The sequence below is a fragment of the Notolepis coatsorum genome, assembly GCF_963971535.1.
Source record: "Notolepis coatsorum genome assembly, chromosome: 12".
Taxonomy (NCBI): Eukaryota; Metazoa; Chordata; class Actinopteri; order Aulopiformes; family Paralepididae; genus Notolepis; species Notolepis coatsorum.
Genome location: NC_140176.1, coordinates 431250 through 453424, shown reverse-complemented (window position 1 = coordinate 453424; position 22175 = coordinate 431250). Strand labels below are relative to the sequence as shown.

The 22175-nt window shown below is 43.4% G+C and overlaps 1 protein-coding gene across 1 annotated transcript in view; it reads left to right on the top strand.

The window, feature by feature from the left end:
• Window positions 1-22175, top strand: part of bms1 (BMS1 ribosome biogenesis factor) — an 80075-nt gene that overhangs the window by 45927 nt on the left and 11973 nt on the right. The window contains exons 12-21 of the mRNA XM_084326208.1: window positions 3110-3261; window positions 7031-7112; window positions 10400-10485; window positions 11342-11533; window positions 14923-15111; window positions 15248-15428; window positions 16370-16431; window positions 16570-16692; window positions 17726-17873; window positions 20543-20718. Coding sequence (XP_084182334.1) covers window positions 3110-3261; window positions 7031-7112; window positions 10400-10485; window positions 11342-11533; window positions 14923-15111; window positions 15248-15428; window positions 16370-16431; window positions 16570-16692; window positions 17726-17873; window positions 20543-20718 — 1391 coding nt within the window. The remainder of the gene's footprint in view (window positions 1-3109; window positions 3262-7030; window positions 7113-10399; window positions 10486-11341; window positions 11534-14922; window positions 15112-15247; window positions 15429-16369; window positions 16432-16569; window positions 16693-17725; window positions 17874-20542; window positions 20719-22175) is intronic.

Here is a 22175-nt window from a genome sequence, read left to right as displayed (position 1 = left end):
GACCGCTGTTCGCAGCTGGAGCAATCAAGCCCACTGACACACACTGCATCAGTGCAATCAGACACACCTGCCGGCTGCCGGCGATAATAATAATCACTTTATTTGGGCTGACAGCGGACTGAGCCACAGAACAACTGAGTCTGCATTTGATCTCGTCTTGTCGATGGTGTAAAATGAATTAGGTATATTGTTAGTAAGTATCCATGTAATAAGCGGGATAATGTATAGCTATACTCGGTCATTGTCGCAAAATAATTGACCTTCACTACGTTTAGAACACCTCTGCGAGGCGCCTCGGTATTTTAAACTCCGTCGGTCAATTATTTTGCGACAATGACCTCGTACATTATCCCTTACATATAACACAAGCTGTACGCAATGTATGTAAACAAAGAAACAAGAGGAATTCATATACAATTATATAGGATATAGTGTGTTTTGTCTCAAGTGCCATGCTTTCTCCAAAAATCCTGCATAACTGAAGATGTCCTCCACAAAACTCAACATACAACTCTCAGACGGCCAAAACAAATCCGGATTTACAATTTGAATTTTCTCAAATAAAGCCCTCCTCAAAGCGGTGTACAAAGGGCAATAAAAAACAAAATGATATTCATCCTCCACCACTCCCAGATCACAGAGAACACACAGCCGCTCCTCCTCAGGTTTACCTTGGAATCTACCCACTTCCACAGCCAATGGCAGGGTGCCAGACCTCAACTGGGCACACAGAGACCTCCGTCTTCGCTTTAAGTTTAACATTACATAAGGTTCAGTCAAATACTAATTTTAATTACAACAATTATTACAGTGTTTCTGACTGATGCAGAGCAGAGTAGAGGCTGTTTAAGTGTTTCTGATGCAGAGCAGAGTAGAGGCTGTTTAAGTGTTTCTGATGCAGAGCAGAGTAGAGGCTGTTTAAGTGTTTCTGATGCAGAGCAGAGTAGAGGCTGTTTAAGTGTTTCTGATGCAGAGCAGCAGAGTAGAGGCTGTTTAAGTGTTTCTGATGCAGAGCAGAGTAGAGGCTGTTTAAGTGTTTCTGATGCAGAGCAGAGTAGAGGCTGTTTAAGTGTTTCTGATGCAGAGCAGAGTAGAGGCTGTTTAAGTGTTTCTGATGCAGAGCAGAGTAGAGGCTGTTTAAGTGTTTCTGATGCAGAGCAGCAGAGTAGAGGCTGTTTAAGTGTTTCTGATGCAGAGCAGAGTAGAGGCTGTTTAAGTGTTTCTGATGCAGAGCAGCAGAGTAGAGGCTGTTTAAGTGTTTCTGATGCAGAGCAGCAGAGTAGAGGCTGTTTAAGTGTTTCTGATGCAGAGCAGCAGAGTAGAGGCTGTTTAAGTGTTTCTGATGCAGAGCAGCAGAGTAGAGGCTGTTTAAGTGTTTCTGATGCAGAGCAGCAGAGTAGAGGCTGTTTAAGTGTTTCTGATGCAGAGCAGAGTAGAGGCTGTTTAAGTGTTTCTGATGCAGAGCAGCAGAGTAGAGGCTGTTTAAGTGTTTCTGATGCAGAGCAGAGTAGAGGCTGTTTAAGTGTTTCTGACTGATGCAGAGCAGAGTAGAGGCTGTTTAAGTGTTTCTGATGCAGAGCAGAGTAGAGGCTGTTTAAGTGTTTCTGATGCAGAGCAGCAGAGTAGAGGCTGTTTAAGTGTTTCTGATGCAGAGCAGAGTAGAGGCTGTTTAAGTGTTTCTGATGCAGAGTAGAGGCTGTTTAAGTGTTTCTGATGCAGAGCAGCAGAGTAGAGGTTGTTTAAGTGTTTCTGATGCAGAGCAGCAGAGTAGAGGCTGTTTAAGTGTTTCTGATGCAGAGCAGAGTAGAGGCTGTTTAAGTGTTTCTGATGCAGAGCAGAGTAGAGGCTGTTTAAGTGTTTCTGATGCAGAGCAGCAGAGTAGAGGCTGTTTAAGTGTTTCTGATGCAGAGCAGAGTAGAGGCTGTTTAAGTGTTTCTGATGCAGAGCAGCAGAGTAGAGGCTGTTTAAGTGTTTCTGATGCAGAGCAGAGTAGAGGCTGTTTAAGTGTTTCTGATGCAGAGCAGAGTAGAGGCTGTTTAAGTGTTTCTGATGCAGAGCAGCAGAGTAGAGGCTGTTTAAGTGTTTCTGATGCAGAGCAGAGTAGAGGCTGTTTAAGTGTTTCTGATGCAGAGCAGAGTAGAGGCTGTTTAAGTGTTTCTGATGCAGAGCAGAGTAGAGGCTGTTTAAGTGTTTCTGATGCAGAGCAGAGTAGAGGCTGTTTAAGTGTTTCTGATGCAGAGCAGAGTAGAGGCTGTTTAAGTGTTTCTGATGCAGAGCAGAGTAGAGGCTGTTTAAAGGAAAACGCCAACATTTTGGGAAATTAGCTTATTTGCCATCTTCCCTGGAGTTAGACAAGAAGATACATACCCTTTTCTTCTCTGTGCGTGCATTAAGCTTAGGGAACAGCCGCTCCGTTAGCGTAGCTTAGCTTCATCACTGGAAGTGGGTCAGACTTGTACCCTGATGTTCCCTACAGTGCCCTACAGTCACGAAATACACTCCAAATACAACTCCGAAACGTTCCTGTAAACATGTTGTGACCTGTGTATTTACCACGTGGAGAAATAAAAAATAATTGAATTTGACAATTACGTTTTCTAAGCAAATATACTCTGAACTATTTTTTGCTGAACCACGCCTCTCGGGGCGCAGTCAGTGATTTCACGCATTGCAGTGATACTTACTAACGTGACGCCGTGTTTGTTTACATTCTCATTTCATTCAAAGGATCCGATCTGATTGAAGTTTATGGATACCATGACTTAAAATCCTCTTACCTTATAATACTATTTTGTACATTATCTAACGTTAACACGAACCTAAACTAACTTTAGGTTAGTTGTGTAACGTTAGTTTAGGTTCGTGTTAACGTTGGATAATGTACAAAATAAACGTTATTTATCAATTAACAAGTCCGAGTCCTCGGTGCTCAAGTCCGAGTCGACTCAGTGGCGTCACGAGTCCTGAGCATCAGTCCAGGACTCAGACTCGAGTGCTACAGCGCTGCCCATGGGGCAGCACACCCTGCTGCTATGCTGCACACACCTCCCCAAGTGGATCAATGAAGCCGTGTCTTATCTCACCTGATCTGATTGGACTCTCTCTTCAGTGGCAGCAGAGGATGAGGATGAGGAAGATGGACAGGAGCTGGGCGGTCTGTTCAGAGTGAGCCGCCCGGAGAACTGCAAGAAGCAGCGCGTCGACGCCCCAGACTGCTCCCACTTCCCCCCCCACAGCACCCGCGACTGGGACCTGGACGAGGTAACCAGCTCCTCGCACCTTTATTTACTCAGTATTTACATTAAATAAATGCATAGAAAAGGTCCTTGCATGTTTATTTCCTCAGTATAAAAAAAAGTCACTCACATTCCTCTGTATTTAAATTTAATAAATAAAAAGGTTCCTCACATGTTTATTTCCTCAGTATTTAAATTTAATAAATAAAAAGGTTCCTCACATGTTTATTTCCTCAATATTTAAATTTAATAAATAAAAAGGTTCCTCACATGTTTATTTCCTCTGTATTTAAATTTAATAAATAAAAAGGTTCCTCACATGTTTATTTCCTCTGTATTTAAATTTAATAAATAAAAAGGTTCCTCACATGTTTATTTCCTCAGTATTTAAATTTAATAAATAAAAAGGTTCCTTACATGTTTATTTCCTCAGTATTTAAATTTAATAAATAAAAAGGTTCCTCACATGTTTATTTCCTCTGTATTTAAATTTAATAAATAAAAAGGTTCCTTACATGTTTATTTCCTCAGTATTTAAATTTAATAAATAAAAAGGTTCCTCACATGTTTATTTCCTCTGTATTTAAATTTAATAAATAAAAAGGTTCCTCACATGTTTATTTCCTCAGTATTTAAATTTAATAAATAAAAAGGTTCCTCACATGTTTATTTCCTCAGTATTTAAATTTAATAAATAAAAAGGTTCCTTACATGTTTATTTCCTCAGTATTTAAATTTAATAAATAAAAAGGTTCCTCACATGTTTATTTCCTCAGTATTTATATATATAAAAAAACAGATCTACTAAAGTAAAGGATAGAGATTTTTTTCGTCTTATTTGTTATTATTAACTCAATCAGCGCCAGGGGTCGGGGCGCCAGAGGGCGCTAGAGCGCCATCGCTTTACTCAATGGGGAGACTGCGGCATTTGCGAGTGCTTAAAATACATCTTATATTATAGCTATGGGTCTAATACACCCGTCGATTGTCAGTGAGTTGCTTCCAGTCAACATGCCCAAAACAGATCGTTTTTTCATCCGTACATTTCCGTTTTATACCGTTTTGAATAAGAGTATATTTCCAGAGCATTCTGTCTAATCTCAAGAAACTCGAGCAAACGGTGCTTCAATGTATTTCCTTAGAAATCGTGCCATTTGTCGCTTGATTTATGAATTGTTCTGAAAATAACGCTAGATTATCGGTATTATATGTGTCACACCGGTTCCTGACAGGCAGCGAGTGAGCGAACTGGAGACGAAATCGCGTGCGACACTGTCCTGATATGAGGCGGCGCATGTCCAAGTGTGTCTGTGTGTGTGTGTTACCTGGAAGCACACAGGGGAAAAGCAGCCTGCGATTCTTGACCAATAAAAAGTGTTTAGGGGCGGGACTCGGCCGCGTAATCGCTCAACTAGAGACACAGCGAGCGAATAATTGAGGGGGGAACGACATCGCTGCTCAGTTCGCTGTCGCTCGCGGCAGGTCAGGATAGTCTGATTGAAACTAATACATTTTAATCATTTTCGCAATCACGCTCGCTCGCGTCGCTCCCTGTCAGGAACCGGTGTCATGCGTGAACAGAAGTGGGGGCTGAAAAATCGCTTCTCAGTGCTTTGCCCGCAGCCAACGTCAGAAGCACACACACGCTCCGATGGTGGCGAAAGAAACATCGGATTAACCCAAGATTCGTAACATAGAGTCCTTACCTGGTCTTTGATGTCCTGCAAAAAGATTAATCCAATTCCTGATCGCCATTCCAAATTTTGATTGTGTTTATTGATCCAACGTTATATCAGGGGTGTACAGTGCGACATATATCTCGCACGTGCTACAGCAACAGCTGTCTGTGCGATGGATGGATTTACTTCAGTAGCACTGGTGCGATAGGGATTCGGTTCATATAGATACTCTTATTTTGAAAATCCTGTAGCGGGTCTCATTTCTGCCCACGCGCAGCTCCAGCTAGGCTCCGAAAGCTAGCAACGTTCAGGTGCATATGATACTCTTATTTTGAAAAAACTCTTGTGACAACTCGACGAGTCGTATCCGCCCTATCCGTGCCACTGCTTCTGCAAGCAGAGCAGCGCGTTGGTCGGTTGGTGCACGTTAACACAGCAGTGCGCCTACACGTCCCGAAATAAGTCTGTGGTGTTTTTTCTTTCTCGCAACGGGTCAAATGCATCTACATGCTTTGCACCGTCGCCATTCCTTTATGCGCACATCGCCCGAAATTAACGTTTATGTACCATTACAATCACTACAACGTTAGCAAGCTAACAAGCTAATCCTGATCACAGGCAGAGCCAGCAGACACAGTGTGGAAAGGGAAATGGGGGGGCACTCTCTCCCCTTCCCTGTGTGTGTGTGCGTGCGTGCGTTTGGAAAGACGATGAAGTCACTAGTCAAGACTCAGGACAGGAGTATATTATAGTAAACTGAGGATGGACAGATAATGATGATATTCAAACACAAGTTTCGAGAGGAGTGGAAGTTTGAAGACAGACTAGACTACAATATGATGCGGGGGTGGTGAGTTGAAACAGTGTGTGTGAATGAATGAAAACTTTATTTAACAGATTGCAGAATGGGTACAGTACGGCTCAATACACACAATTGTTAAGGGGATGCAGACCAGAGAAAGACGTTTGTCTTGTTTACATCAGGGTCCCCCATTGTGTGTGTGTGTGTGTGTGTCCCAACCGACCCCACTTCTATGTTTCAATAAATTATTTGCATTTAAAACTATTAACACTGACTCATTCCTTCAGTCCACTCAAAATTATGCTAATATTCCTTATGTTGTTTATGATATTAATTTAAAATAGCATATGAGAGTATCATAGTAATAATAACACATGGCGATATACTAAATGACAGCCAAACATGGCACTGCAACTAAATAACACAAATACAATAGGCACATTTGTGACTGTTACAAATATAACTCGTTTTATACTTGTGCTACAAGATTTTGGCCTGTGCTACAAAACTATCAACCTCTGTAGCACCAGTGCTATGTGCAAAAAAAGTTAACATACAGCCCTGGTTATATGTCCGGAAGGCATAATCCACGATGCTCTGTCTCCCAGTCCATGTGTTATAACGATACTGCATGTCCGAGAAGGAAAACCTGGGCCGGATTTGTTAGATCAGCGACGTACAGCCCAAGGGGGAGGGATTCCAATGATGTGCAATACCGGCTGGAAGGCGTAGGCGGCGGTATTTGCCCTTTTGCGAGCTCAGACCCATTCCCAATGATAACATCAGGCTGGATGGATGAAAAATGAATGGATATAGCTAATAAAAGAAATAACGATTAAAACCCGACTTTCCTCGTGATTGGCGCTGAACGGTTGGCGAGTTAACCCGACTTTTTTCGTCATTGGCGCTGAATGAGTTAAAGGGGAACTACATCCGGTTTCAGAATTGGTCCGTGTTGTTCCTCTGGTTCAAGACCAAACTCCAGAAGCTGCTCCAGACTCGATACCTGATGACGTCTTACTTCTCGGGGTTCTGGCTCGGTAGCTCATGTCTACAAATAGTGATCAATCTGTCTCATGCCATGGAAATAACATATTAGAATGTTTTATTTTAGTGGTGTTCCTCTTTAAATTGTTGTATTTTATCAGATGCAAAAAAAAATATAAAAATATTATATAATATCCTTTGTTATACACCCTGCTCTCTAAACATTGGACATTGAAGAACTCAGGTCAGCCGACCGACTCGACTAACTCCAACCACATTGATCTGTTGAACTCATATTTAGTTGTGTTATTTCTAAATGTTTCCAGATGTTGGACACCATCAGGGACTGCTTCGTGACGGGGAAGTGGGACGGAGACCAGGACGCCGCTACACTGCTGAAGGAGGACGGTGAGGACGCACTGTGGAGCTCATGATGATGATGATGATGATGGGAATAATAATGATGATAATGATAATGATGATAATGGTAATAATAATGATAATGATGATAATAATGATGATAATACTAATAATAATGATGATGATGATAATGATGATAATGGTAATAATAATGATAATGATGATAATAATGATGATAATACTAATAATAATGATAATGATGATAATAATGATGATAATACTTGTAACTGAGGGGTACAATTCCCTGACTGTATTGTTAGATATGATATTTAATACCACTACCTCTTGTACTTTAACTTCTGGCCATCCAGTACATGATATAAGTATGATGAACACTTTCCCACCTGATGAAACGAATCCACACAAATGTACCAAATCGAATATTTTATATAGCAAAAGGTATATACAACGTTCACTTAATTACATTTATGATTTGAAATATGAAACATGCACTTTTATGGCAAATGAGTATTCGTAGGTAAATCAACATTGAATGTCCAATCTCTGGTTACGCAGGGAGTAAGTATACAACCTGGAATATTTAGGAAACGATAGCGATGGTACTTAAATGATTATAGCTAGATACACTAAGGGGGGGGGGGGGGGTCCCGCTGGTTGTAAGACAGTAGGAGGGGGGGGTTAGAGAAGCCGCTGGCGGTATCCCATCTGGCCGACGGTGTCTTGGGAGAATCCAAAGTCTTGGACACGGTGCCCACAGAACCTCGGTCCGCAGACGAATACAGCTGGACCCTCTGTGGACGGTAGCTGCCGGTCCACAACGGAGAGACGTGAGGCGACCTCACTGGTGTAGAGCGCCGTCTCACCTGGAGTCCTCTCCGGGGGGTAGTTCCAACACTCCGCAGTGTTGGCCTTTATCCATGGAATAATCAAAGCACCCAAAGCATAATCCAAGCCGTGGAAGGCTCGCCGTCGTCCGGGTAGAGTAATCCAATATACAGGTCCAGTCGCTCTTGGCCCGGAGCTCCTCGGATGCAAGCACCACTAGGGGTCTGCTCAGCCTGGTTAAGCGTCCAGATAACGTCAGGAACGATGGGGGTACTGATAACTTTAGAACTCTAACCGAACGATGCACCATACATAAATAGACTATTATTAGCTTAATAGAATACGTCCAACTCGACGGTATAGTGCCAAACTATGACTATTCAACTATTAATCTACACGATATCTCAATGCCTATTCTGGGCCAAGTAGGCCTTACTACACCACACGTGCGTCGTGGGGAGGCTTTTGCGTCTGTCACTCTGTTGGAGGGTAAAGAACTGGACTAAAAGGAAGTTCTACTTTACTTGCGCCATATATATATGCGCTATGAACAAATAGTACCATTCGTATTTCGCCAGACATATTCCTGCGCGGAACCGGGGCTTGCCATGACATGTTAGGCGGCACGATTGAACTTGGACCTAGGGGTATGGCAACCTGGCGCCAGGTTCTCGTCCAATGGTAGAATGAAACTATTATGGGCTGTTTAGTAGACTAAAGGGATATTCAATGCATATTGTACAAGGAATATACAGGGGATATCAAACGATATACAAGTTTAATCTGATCCTTCACAACAATACTAATAATAATGATGATGATGATGATGATAATGATAATGATGATAATAATAATGATAATGATGATAATAATAATAATGATCATAATAATGATGATAATACTGGTAATAATAATGATCATAATAATGATGATAATAATGGTAATAATAATGATCATAATAATAATGGTAATATGATAATAATAATGATAAAAATAATAATGGTAATAATGATAACAATGGTAATACTATTAATAATAATAATGATAATAATATGAATAATAGTAATAACAATTACCTGGATGCCATCTAACCTCAAACTGAACAACAATAAAACTGAGCTCATGGTTGTGGCACCAAAAGCTAAATTCAGTACTGTTTCTACAAAACCCCTGTAAATCATCTGCCCTTTATTCATTTGCTTAGATTTTTTGTACACTTGATCTCAAGAAGGTGTTGTTGAATGAGCTCAGTGGCAATATTTCACATCTGGTCAATGTTAGCATGGTGTTATTCACCGTCAAAGATGAAAAAAGACAATTGATATTCTCCTTTTGGTTCATTACAATTTACTCAAGCCTAGTAACTAACAGACACAGTATTTCTGACACTGGGAATACATTCCCTGAGATCCATAGATGTCCCTAGAATCAGATACCAAGAACATGCAAATGGACCTTGTAGTGGAGCAATCTTCCATTTACTTAGGTATGTATTTTTACTAGGCGAGTTTCAGAAAATATGCCTAGGGGCTAGAGGTTAACCAGGCAGGTCAATTAAGAACAAATTATTATTCTTATGACGGCCTGGTGAGAGGACCAACGAGCCTCGGAGGGTAACAGGGAGAGGGGACCAACAATCTTCATGAAATAAAATAGAAAAGATACATCACAGAGGTAAAGGAAATAATTAAAACACACAAACAACCAACCAAATAAAATGACAAGATATGTAATACTTGAAGCAGAACAGACAAATTACAGATACAAGGCTGGCTGACAGTTGCATGTGTGTGTAAACAACTCTGTTTAAAAGGAGTGAGGGGGATCAATTTGTCCATTTTCAAAGTATTTTGCATCTCATTCCAACTGCCGGGAGCAGCCAACTGGAAGGAGGTTTGACCAAAGAAGCGGCAAATTAGATTTATATAGGACTCCACTTCGCTTTACACTGAGGGGTGGAGTAGTGGGACGAACGACAGACGAGCAGAACAAACACACACTGAGTTGTTCCCCCTCAGATCAATGCCTCAGGCCCCCCCCCTCTCCGCCCCCAAGTGACACTGGCACAATAACAATGACACTGGCACAAATACTGCACTGGGACTGACCTGGAACTCTGCACTTTACTGTATACACTGTATACACTATATATATTTATTCAAATTATTAATCCTTCACTGCACTGTCCTTGTCTTGTGTCTGTTGTTGCTGTTTGTTATGTGGAAAAAAGATTTATGTAAAAATGCATATATACTGTAATTGCTGTAACAATTACCAATGTGTTTACACACATGGCTCACTGAAGGAATCTGAATCTGAGATGAATGGGAGGCGCTGGGAGATGGGTCTCTAATGTGGGGAGAGACTTCTAGAGACCGAGACCCTGACCCTGGAGACAAGCCCTGACCCCAACCCTGCAAAGTCTGCACTTTTTGTCAAACAAGCACTTGAACTCTGGCATTTGGTTGTCTTTGTTCTGTTGGTTTCAGAGGAGCTGTACGGTGACTTTGAAGACATGGAGACGGGAGAGGTCCACAAGGGCCAACCGGGGAGGCAGGAGGCCCGCGCTGAGGAGGTAGCCCGTCCCTTTCTCCTCTCTCTGATGTTGTTGGCCTGTTCCTTTAAAGGATAAATTGGATTATAAATGTCGGGGTTCCCAGCAGATGTGTGATTCCCGGTCCGTGCCACCGTGTAGTAGTACTAACTAACTAAGACTAACTAAATAAGACTACTAACTAATAATGATAATTAATAATAATATCTTAAATGTGTATAGAGCCTTTCAGGAGACCCAAGGCGCTTAACAGAAGGGGGCAGCTAGGGGAAGGGGGAACAAAATCAAAAGGAAAGAAAAAGAAAAGTGGGAAATCGGGCAGAATCATTATTTGGTGAAGAGGTGTAAACAGCGACTCCTACAGGTCGGTCGGGGCGCCTGCACAGCGAGGGAGGGAACTGGGGGAGATAGCGTGATCCTCCCACGCGTTACACTCCCCCAGTGAGAGTCCTCGCTGTCAGGTGAAAAGAAGCGGCTGGCTGACTCCACATGTATCGGAGGAAGACATGTGGTAGTTCTACACCCTCCCCAGACCGACAGTAGGGGGCAAGAGCACAACGACCAGGAAGGGAATTGGCATAACGACTAAATTGGGATGGGAGAAAAATACGGAAAAAAGGGGGAGAAAAAGTAGAGATAAAAAAAAATGATCTGAATGTCCCCGATGACATCACTGGTGGTCATATTCAAACTAATTTACTCTCAGTAACTGTCGAACTAAATTAATGTGTGCAAAACCGTTGACGTTTTGGGTGTCTGTGTGATTATGTGCAAAACAAATCGGCATTGTTTCTTTTTTTGGGGTGAAGTGCCCCTTTATTAACAAAGCAGATTATTACGATCTCACTTCCTCCCAATGTGTGCGCCCTGACCACAGGAGGAGGAGAGCGAGGAAGAGGAGGAGGCGGAGGAGATGATGATGAAGGTGAAGGTGGACCACGAGGAGCTGCAGAGGAACAAGAGGCTGGAGAAGAAGCGACGGCTGAAGGAGCGTTTCGACTCGGCTTACGATGACGGAGACGCCACCTACTTCGATGACCTGAAGGAGGAGATGCAGAAACAGGCCGAGGTAAGGGGGGGGGGGGGGTAAAGACAGTAGAGGTGAGGGGGGGGTAAAGACAGTATAGGTGAGGGGAGGGGGGGGGGGGTAAAGACAGTAGAGGATGAGTATTTTATTATCTAAAGATGGTGAGTTAGTGTTGTGTTCATTCATAGTTAAGTTTAAGTTTATTGGGATCCCCATTAGCCACAGCAGTGCTGGGGCTATTCTTCCTGGGGTCCATAACACATAAAATACAGTTACAGACTTATACACTCACAACATTTACATGTCATACAGACAATTAAAACAACAATAAAAACCCTAATCAAATTCATAATACAATACAACAATATATACGCCTTATGAATTCATAATACAATACAATAATACCTACTCATAATTAATTCATAATACAATACAGCATAATATACTATTTAGCTTTTACATACATTATCTATGTTCATATCAGCCAATTATACAATATTTTAATAATATATCCCTATCAGACACATGCCTTTTCATCCATATATACCTATCTCTTTATCAGACACATACATTTTCATTTACGTACACACTATCTATTAGGGAATGTCAATTTCTTTGGTTGAAAATGTTGTTAAAGACAGTAGAGGTTGAGTACTTTATTATCTAAAGATGGTAAGTTAGTGTTGTGTTCATTCACAGTTAAAGACAGTAGAGGTTGAGTACTTTATTATCTAAAGATGGTGAGTTAGAGTGTTGTGTTCATTCATAGTTAAAGACAGTAGAGGTTGAGTACTTTATTATCTAAAGATGGTGAGTTAGAGTGTTGTGTTCATTCATAGTTAAAGACAGTAGAGGTTGAGTACTTTATTATCTAAAGATGGTAAGTTAGTGTTGTGTTCATTCATAGTTAAAGACAGTAGAGGTTGAGTACTTTATTATATAAAGATGGTAAGTTAGTGTTGTGTTCAATCATAGTTAAAGACAGTAGAGGTTGAGTACTTTAGTATCTAAAGATGGTGAGTTAGAGTGTTGTGTTCATTCATAGTTAAAGACAGTAGAGGTTGAGTACTTTATTATCTAAAGATGGTAAGTTAGAGTGTTGTGTTCATTCATAGTTAAAGACAGTAGAGGTTGAGTACTTTATTATCTAAAGATGGTGAGTTAGTGTTGTGTTCATTCATAGTTAAAGACAGTAGAGGTTGAGTACTTTATTATCTAAAGATGGTAAGTTAGAGTGTTGTGTTCATTCATAGTTAAAGACAGTAGAGGTTGAGTACTTTATTATCTAAAGATGGTAAGTTAGAGTGTTGTGTTCATTCATAGTTAAAGACAGTAGAGGTTGAGTACTTTATTATCTAAAGATGGTGAGTTAGAGTGTTGTGTTCATTTATAGTTAAAGACAGTAGAGGTTGAGTACTTTATTATCTAAAGATGGTAAGTTATAGTGTTGTGTTCATTCATAGTTAAAGACAGTAGAGGTTGATTACTTTATTATCTAAAGATGGTGAGTTCGAGTGTTGTGTGTTCATTCATAGTTAAAGACAGTAGAGGTTGAGTACTTTATTATCTAAAGATGGTAAGTTAGAGTGTTGTGTTCATTCATAGTTAAAGACAGTAGAGGTTGAGTACTTTATTATCTAAAGATGGTAAGTTAGAGTGTTGTGTTCATTCATAGTTAAAGACAGTAGAGGTTGAGTACTTTATTATCTAAAGATGGTGAGTTAGAGTGTTGTGTTCATTTATAGTTAAAGACAGTAGAGGTTGAGTACTTTATTATCTAAAGATGGTAAGTTATAGTGTTGTGTTCATTCATAGTTAAAGACAGTAGAGGTTGATTACTTTATTATCTAAAGATGGTGAGTTAGAGTGTTGTGTTCATTCATAGTTAAAGACAGTAGAGGTTGAGTACTTTATTATATAAAGATGGTCAGTTAGAGTGTTGTGTTCATTCATAGTTAAAGACAGTAGAGGTTGAGTACTTTATTATCTAAAGATGGTAAGTTAGAGTGTTGTGTTCATTCATAGTTAAAGATAGTAGAGGTTGAGTACTTTATTATCTAAAGATGGTGAGTTAGTGTTGTGTTCATTCATAGTTAAAGACAGTAGAGGTTGAGTACTTTATTATATAAAGATGGTCAGTTAGAGTGTTGTGTTCATTCATAGTTAAAGACAGTAGAGGTTGAGTACTTTATTATCTAAAGATGGTAAGTTAGAGTGTTGTGTTCATTCATAGTTAAAGACAGTAGAGGTTGAGTACTTTATTATCTAAAGATGGTAAGTTAGAGTGTTGTGTAGTTAAAGACATGTAATAATTATGTATTAGAGCACTCTAATCGATGAGGCTAGATGGTTTTGGAACAAGTCGCTCTAATGTTGTCCCAGTGAATGTCACTCGCCCACTCTCTCACCTCTGGCCAGACCAGGAGAGCAACACTAAGGCAGTATTTACTGAACTAACATTTCGAACGGATGTATTTTAGTTCACGGGATAAAATAATCCTTTGACGTTTGGTTTTCACGTCACGTGATCAACACCAGCTTCAGGCTCTAAAACACCTGCCTCTTCTAATTAACATCCTAAGTGGGAGATAGTCTGGCATCTATTACTATTCGCCAATATGCTATTAACGGTGGGAACTTTTGCTTCGTTTTTGCATAACGAGTGATTTAATTCAAATGAATGAATAGCCGTAGGCTGTGAACATCGTGTCGTCTTGCTGCTGGTCCTTCAGAACAGGCCCCACAGTAGGTGCTGCCCCCCCCCCCCCCCCCCCCCTTCAGAACAGGCCCCACAGTAGATGGTGGAAAACAACATTGATTTGCATTTTCCTCTCGATTCCTTTGTGGAGAATTACTTACAATGTGTGCAGCATTTGGATAAGATACGGTAAGATAAGATAAGATAAGAGGAGAGGAGATGAGATATTCCTTTATTGATCCACGTGTCACAGCAGCAGGGGGGAGGGGAGGCACAGGTATGGGCAGGGTGACAGTAGAAAGACATAAATATAGGTAAGAAGTAGTGGATTCTTGACACAGAGAAGGTTGAAGCAGTGGATCCTTGACACAGAGAAGGTTGAAGCAGTGGATCCTTGACACAGAGAAGGTTGAAGCAGTGGATTCTTGACACAGAAAAGGTTGAAGCAGTGGATTCTTGACACAGAAAAGGTTGAAGTAGTGGATTCTTGACACAGAAAAGGTTGAAGTAGTGGATTCTTGACACAGAAAAGGTTGAAGTAGTGGATTCTTGACACAGAAAAGGTTGAAGTAGTGGATTCTTGACACAGAAAAGGTTGAAGCAGTGGATTCTTGACACAGAAAAGGTTGAAGTAGTGGATTCTTGACACAGAACAGGTTGAGAAGCAGTGGATCCTTGACTCACACGAGGAGCACTGGGTCTCACGCCTCTCTCTCCGCTCCTCCTCCCGCAGCTGAACCGGGCAGAGTTCCAGGACGTGGACGACGAGACCCGGGTGCAGTACGAGGGCTTCCGGCCGGGCATGTACGTGCGGCTGGAGATCCCCTCGCTGCCCTGCGAGTTCGTCACCAACTTCGACCCCCACTACCCCGTCATCCTCGGAGCGCTGGGCTCCAGCGAGGGCAACGTGGGCTACCTGCAGGTGGGTGGAGCGGCGGGGCCGTTAGGGCTCATGTGGTACTTGTGCTGTTCTTGTGCTGCATGATGACGATACATTTGACAATGATATATCATCTAAAAAAACAACAATTTGTTGTTGTCTGTGCCGTCGCCCACAGATGCGTCTGAAGAAACACCGCTGGCACCACCGCATCCTGAAGACGCGCGACCCGCTCATCGTGTCGCTGGGCTGGCGGCGCTTCCAGACCATCCCGCTGTACCACATCGAGGACCACAACGGGCGGCACCGCCTGCTCAAGTACACGCCGCAGCACATGCACTGTGGCGCCTCCCTCTGGGGTAAGATGCACACTGCAGCACTGTGGCGCCCCCCTCTGGGGTAAGATGCACACTGCAGCACTGTGGCGCTCCCCTCTGGGGTAAGATGCACACTGCAGCACTGTGGCGCCCCCCTCTGGGGTAAGATGCACACTGCAGCACTGTGGCGCCCCCCTCTGGGGTAAGATACACACTGCAGGTCAAGGTCAAGTTTATCGTTATGTCCCAGGATCAGATGATAACAGTCAAACCACACCCCCCCACCTCAAAGCCGCCCTCTCCTGCCTCCTCCATTGATGGCACGAATGGAGGTAGGTATAAATGAGAATTAGTATCTATTGTTTTGAGCACATGATCATCTCACGCCGTATTCAACACGACACGATGGACCCGATGTCGCTGAAGGCCACCGGGGGGCGCCGTGTTCAAACTAATTATTTTACTGTCAATGACTCACTCAAAACTAAATGAATGTTGTGCCAAATTAATAATCGGCATCTGTTTTTCTCGGCTCCATTTGAAAAAGGCAACGCAACATTAATTAATACGGACTGTATTGATCTATTCACGGCGTACCGGGCCCGTCGGGCTTACGGGGTTAATAACCCTTTCACTGCCACACTACCAAACGGTTAACCCTTTCACTGCGACAATACACAGAAGGTTAACCCTTTCACTGCCACACAACAGCAGGTGGACCCTTTCACTGCCACACTACAGAAGGTAGTTAACCCTTTACAGTAAAGGGTTAACATTCTGTAGTGTGGCAGTGAAAGGGTTAATGTGTTGCATCCATGTTGGGACGACCCAGATGGAGATAGATCCATGTTAATGTCCCATATCGGTAGACTTTTCATGGATAGGCAATGAGAAAAATAAAAGTGATCCTTTACAGAGTATCTGGAATATGAATATTAATACCCCCCCCCCTCCCCCTCCCCCTCCCCCCTCCTCTCCTGAAGGTCCAATAACGCCTCAAGGTACTGGCTTCCTGGCAGTGCAGTCGGTGGCAGCAGGGACCAAGGTGAGTGTGGGGTTCGGACATTTACCGTCTTAATCTGTCCTGCAACCCTGTGGTTTTAACCCTGTGTGTTGAGGGGCTGTGGTTTCAACGAGGCGGCAGTTTGATGAAACGTGTCTCTTCCGCCCCCTCCTCCTGCAGACTAGCTTCCGCATCGCGGCCACGGGGGTGGTGCTGGACCTGGACAAGTCTGTGTCGGTGGTGAAGAAGCTCAAGCTGATCGGGTATCCCTACAAGATCTTCAAGAACACCAGCTTCATTAAGGTGCGTCGGCCGAACCGCAGAAGTCACGTAGGAACTTAATTGATAGAATGGTCGTTCACTCTCAAATCTACGTTTCTCAAGCGGCCGTTCGTCCCGTAAGCGTGATTTTTTTTTCCGTAGCCGTAGTTTGCGAAGACGCTCTCTGATTGGCTAGCCCGCGTACAGTGAAGACCCTCTCTGATTGGTTTAGCTCCGAAGGGCTCTTCCGCCTTGTACATATATATTCTCTGCTTCGAAGTGGGTTAAGGTTAGAGTTTATCTTCAGAGCAGGGCGATGGACCACCAGCCCTGATTCCTAACTTAACCAACTTCGACAGAGCGCCTAAGCTTAACCATCCAAAAACTTGCGGTCCCACGATTGGCGCACATGTCACATGACCAGAAACGCGCGTGGCCAATCAGAGACGCGGAAACACGAATTTGTTGTGGAAAGTATTCAGGCGACCAGGACAGGCCGTCAGGATGCTCAATGACAATTAACACTATGTAACAAACCATAAAACACACTCACAGCACACACACGTACACACCCACTTTAAATGGACAACTCACTGTAGCACCTACTTTACACACTTTAGACACTAACACACTTTATATTTATTGGCAACTCATACCTCACTGCACATAGCCACGCCTTGCACTTTACCACCACAAGGTGGCACCATCATCCCACCTCATCCCATTTATATTGTATTGTAACTACTCTGCATTGTATATCGTACATATGTATATTGAACACTTTTGTCTTGTTTACACTTGTTTAAGTACTTGACTTTCTATTTTATACTTATTATAATGCTATTATGATGCTCTGTTTTATTATGATGCTCTATGTTTTATGATGTCTGTCCATGTCCAAAATCAGGGACCATGATGGAAATAAGTGCAGCACTTTCTCATGTTTTTATCCCTTGGATAAAAAATCAATCAATCAATCAATCAATCAATCAATCAATCAGGGTACAAACACACGTGACAGAGATGATGATGATGATGATGATGATGATGATGATGATGGAGTCTCTGTCCACAGGGGATGTTCAACACCATGCTGGAGGTGGCCAAGTTCGAGGGGGCGTCGGTCCGCACGGTCTCCGGGGTCAGAGGTCAGATCAAGAAGGCCCTGTCCACGCCTGCAGGGGCCTACAGGGCCACCTTCGAGGACCGGCTGCTGATGAGTGGTGAGGGGGGGGGGGGGGGGGGGGGGGGGGGGGGGTGGTGTGAGTGTTTCAGAAAGGTGTGTGTAAGATAAGATAAGATAAGATAAGATATTCCTTTATTGATCCCCTTGGGGAAATTCAGGCATCATAGCAGCATGGGGGGGAGGGGTACAGGTAGTAAAACAACACAGTATACAGGTAGTAAAAGACAACACAGGCAGTGTGAGGGGGGGGGGTTTCAGAAAGGCAATGTTATGTAAAACATTGTGTGTGTGTGTGTGTGTGAGGGGGGGAGGCGGGTGGGAGTGTTTCAAGTTCAAGTTCTTTAATAGTTGTCATACAGAAGTACAGAATACTTTCATACAAAATGCTTCTTACTGTTACGCTCCAGAGACTGTGCTAGACAAGATAGTATCAAATAACATAATAACATAATATAGCATGAATTTAGAAGAAGCCAATGTCTATAAGTGACTGACGGTCATACACATTAAATGCACCTACTGTTGGTACAGACAAAACTCTTAAAACTATAAATATTAACAAAAGTATGCACAGTCTCGACGGAGCGCACAGACAGGCAGCCGGTCGTAGCGGCGCCATCTTTATCTTTTGCAGTGTTATGTAAAACGATACACTGACGTGTCCATATAGTTATGTTTGACTAGGGCTGAACAATATGGGGAAAATATATTTAATTTGCAATATGATTCACAATGTCGGAGATAATTCATTGCAAAAGCAACGACAAAATAATAATCTATAATCACGGTCGCGCCATCAACCAATTATTACAGCTGCCTTCTCTTGGCGCCTGCTTCCATTTGAAACGGTCCGAATCAGATCTGATCACAGGGCAGCCTTTTATTTCATTTTGTAATCCTAACCAACATATTTGCTCAAAAAGAATCTTGTTATCTCCATTTGGGCGGCTTGCACACATGTTATACAATTACTAGGTTTGATTAGATTAGATTCTAATGTATTATCATCATACATAGGGCTGTCTTAAATACTTCGAAGCTTCGAAGCTGTGTTCGATGGGCACGGGATTCGAACGGGAAAATAAAATTTGAATATATAAAAAAAATGTAAAACATTTTTTTTTTTTTTTTTTTTTATAAACAAATGTATCACCCCTCCCACCTGCAAAATATTGCGCCTCCAATGCAACGAACGAAGGTTGCAACATAATTATGTAATGTGATGTTGTTGGCTGTGTAACGGAGAGCAGCCGCCCAGGCAGCGCAGCTCCCGACTCATTTTATTATTTTAATTAATCCAATCCACTTTATTTATAGAGCACATTTAAAAACAACAAAGTTGACCAAAGTGCTGTACAAGTCCCACAACATAAGATAAAAAAAATAATTATAATATTATTATTTATTTTTATCTCGAAGCTTCGAATTAAAATCTAATCTCGGCCCTGAAGCTTCGATTGCCATAAAAAGGTTCGAAGGTCAACCCTAATTATACAGCACAAGTACAATACAACGAAAATAAGTTTGGCATCCAACCAGAGTGCAAGTGTAACAGTAAAGTGTACCCAAGGCGCTTTACAATAAAAGGGGGAGGGGAGAGGATAACGGTGACCGGTAAACTAGGAAACAAAATACAAAGCGGAACAAAACAGAATTAATGGGATACTCAGGAGCATCAGAGACCAGAGGTGAAGAGATGGGTCTTCAGCAGGTTTTTAAACTGGACAACAGAATTTGCGGATGTCCATGGGGGGGGGGAGGGAGTTCCAGAGGGGGGGGTACAGCCACGCTAAAAGCCCCGTCCCCGAAGGTCCGCAACCTGGCTTGAGCCTGTGTCAGAGGAGCGGAGATTCCGGGAGGGGGTGTAGGTGTGGAGAAGGTCGGATAGGTATTGAGGGACGTGGTGTGAAGGGATTTATTAGCAGGAGGATTTTGAAAGTGACAACAAGATTTTACAGGATGCCAGTGGAGTTGTGTGTTCTGAACGTACTGGAGCGTGTGTCCAGGGCTTTGTGGGGTCACCCCGGGTAGGACTCCGTTACAGTAGTCCAAGCGGGAGGGGATGAAGGCGTGGACGAGGGTCTCAGCCACAGAGTCTGTACATGAGGGCCGGAGTCTGGAAATGTTCTGGAGGTGGAAAAAAGGCTCATTTTGTGACCGATTTGATGTGGGGGATAAATGAGTGTGTGGAGTCCAGAATGACACCTAGGTTGAGGACTTAGGAGGGGAGAATGGAGCAGCCATCGATATGCTGCATATACATATATATATATATATCTTTTTTTTGAATGTACCTTATTACTATACTACTACTACCTATCATGCTAATGTGTCTATCTGTCCGAGGACGACCTAGTAGTAGTCTTCCCACTCCTTTTCAAATATGTAAATGACAAAAAAAAAATTGTTTGACTTTTTAGTTTGTTCTTTAAAAAAAATGTTATATATACATTTATTATTTGAATGGCTTAAGGCTATATATGTACTTGATGTTTGTTTGTTGCGTTGCATATTTGAAATCAATCAATCATTTGATTTACCTCACCTTGCTACCTCTATCTTTTTTATGCTCGCTCATGCCTGTATTTTTTACTGTTGTGAAGCACTTTGAACTGCAACTTCTGTATGAAAAGTGCTCTAATACAAATAAAGTTATTATTATTATTATTAATCCACCCTGACCGCTCCGTCTCTCCTGCCCGTCAGACATCGTGTTCCTGCGCTCCTGGTACCCGGTCTCCGTGCCCCAGCTCTACAACCCGGTCACCTCCCTGCTGCTGCCCGCGGGTCACAAGGACGCCTGGTCCGGCATGAAGACGCTGGGCCAACTCAAGCACCACCTGGGGCTCCGCTACCAGCCCAACGCAGACTCTCTGTACAAGGTGAGCCTAACCCTACCAGCCCAACGCAGACTCTCTGTACAAGGTGAGCCTAACCCTAACCCTACCAGCCCAACGCCCACTCTCTGTACAAGGTGAGCCTAACCCTACCAGCCCAACGCCCACTCTCTGTACAAGGTGAGCCTAACCCTAACCCTACCAGCCCAACGCAGACTCTCTGTACAAGGTGAGCCTAACCCTAACCCTACCAGCCCAACGCCCACTCTCTGTACAAGGTGAGCCTAACCCTAACCCTACCAGCCCAACGCCCACTCTCTGTACAAGGTGAGCCTAACCCTACCAGCCCAACGCCCACTCTCTGTACAAGGTGAGCCTAACCCTAACCCTACCAGCCCAACACCCACTCTCTGTACAAGGTGAGCCTAACCCTAACCCTACCAGCCCAACGCCCACTCTCTGTACAAGGTGAGCCTAACCCTAACCCTACCAGCCCAACGCCCACTCTCTGTACAAGGTGAGCCTAACCCTAACCCTACCAGCCCAACGCCCACTCTCTGTACAAGGTGAGCCTAACCCTAACCCTACCAGCCCAACGCCCACTCTCTGTACAAGGTGAGCCTAACCCTAACCCTACCAGCCCAACGCCCACTCTCTGTACAAGGTGAGCCTAACCCTACCAGCCCAACGCAGACTCTCTGTACAAGGTGAGCCTAACCCTACCCCTACCAGCCCAACGCAGACTCTCTGTACAAGGTGAGCCTAACCCTAACCCTACCAGCCCAACGCCCACTCTCTGTACAAGGTGAGCCTAACCCTAACCCTACCAGCCCAACGCCCACTCTCTGTACAAGGTGAGCCTAACCCTAACCCTACCAGCCCAACGCCCACTCTCTGTACAAGGTGAGCCTAACCCTAACCCTACCAGCCCAACGCCCACTCTCTGTACAAGGTGAGCCTAACCCTAACCCTACCAGCCCAACGCCCACTCTCTGTACAAGGTGAGCCTAACCCTAACCCTACCAGCCCAACGCCCACTCTCTGTACAAGGTGAGCCTAACCCTAACCCTACCAGCCCAACGCCCACTCTCTGTACAAGGTGAGCCTAACCCTACCAGCCCAACGCAGACTCTCTGTACAAGGTGAGCCTAACCCTACCCCTACCAGCCCAACGCAGACTCTCTGTACAAGGTGAGCCTAACCCTAACCCTACCAGCCCAACGCCCACTCTCTGTACAAGGTGAGCCTAACCCTAACCCTACCAGCCCAACGCCCACTCTCTGTACAAGGTGAGCCTAACCCTAACCCTACCAGCCCAACGCCCACTCTCTGTACAAGGTGAGCCTAACCCTAACCCTACCAGCCCAACGCCCACTCTCTGTACAAGGTGAGCCTAACCCTAACCCTACCAGCCCAACGCCGACTCTCTGTACAAGGTGAGCCTAACCCTAACCCTACCAGCCCAACGCCCACTCTCTGTACAAGGTGAGCCTAACCCTAAC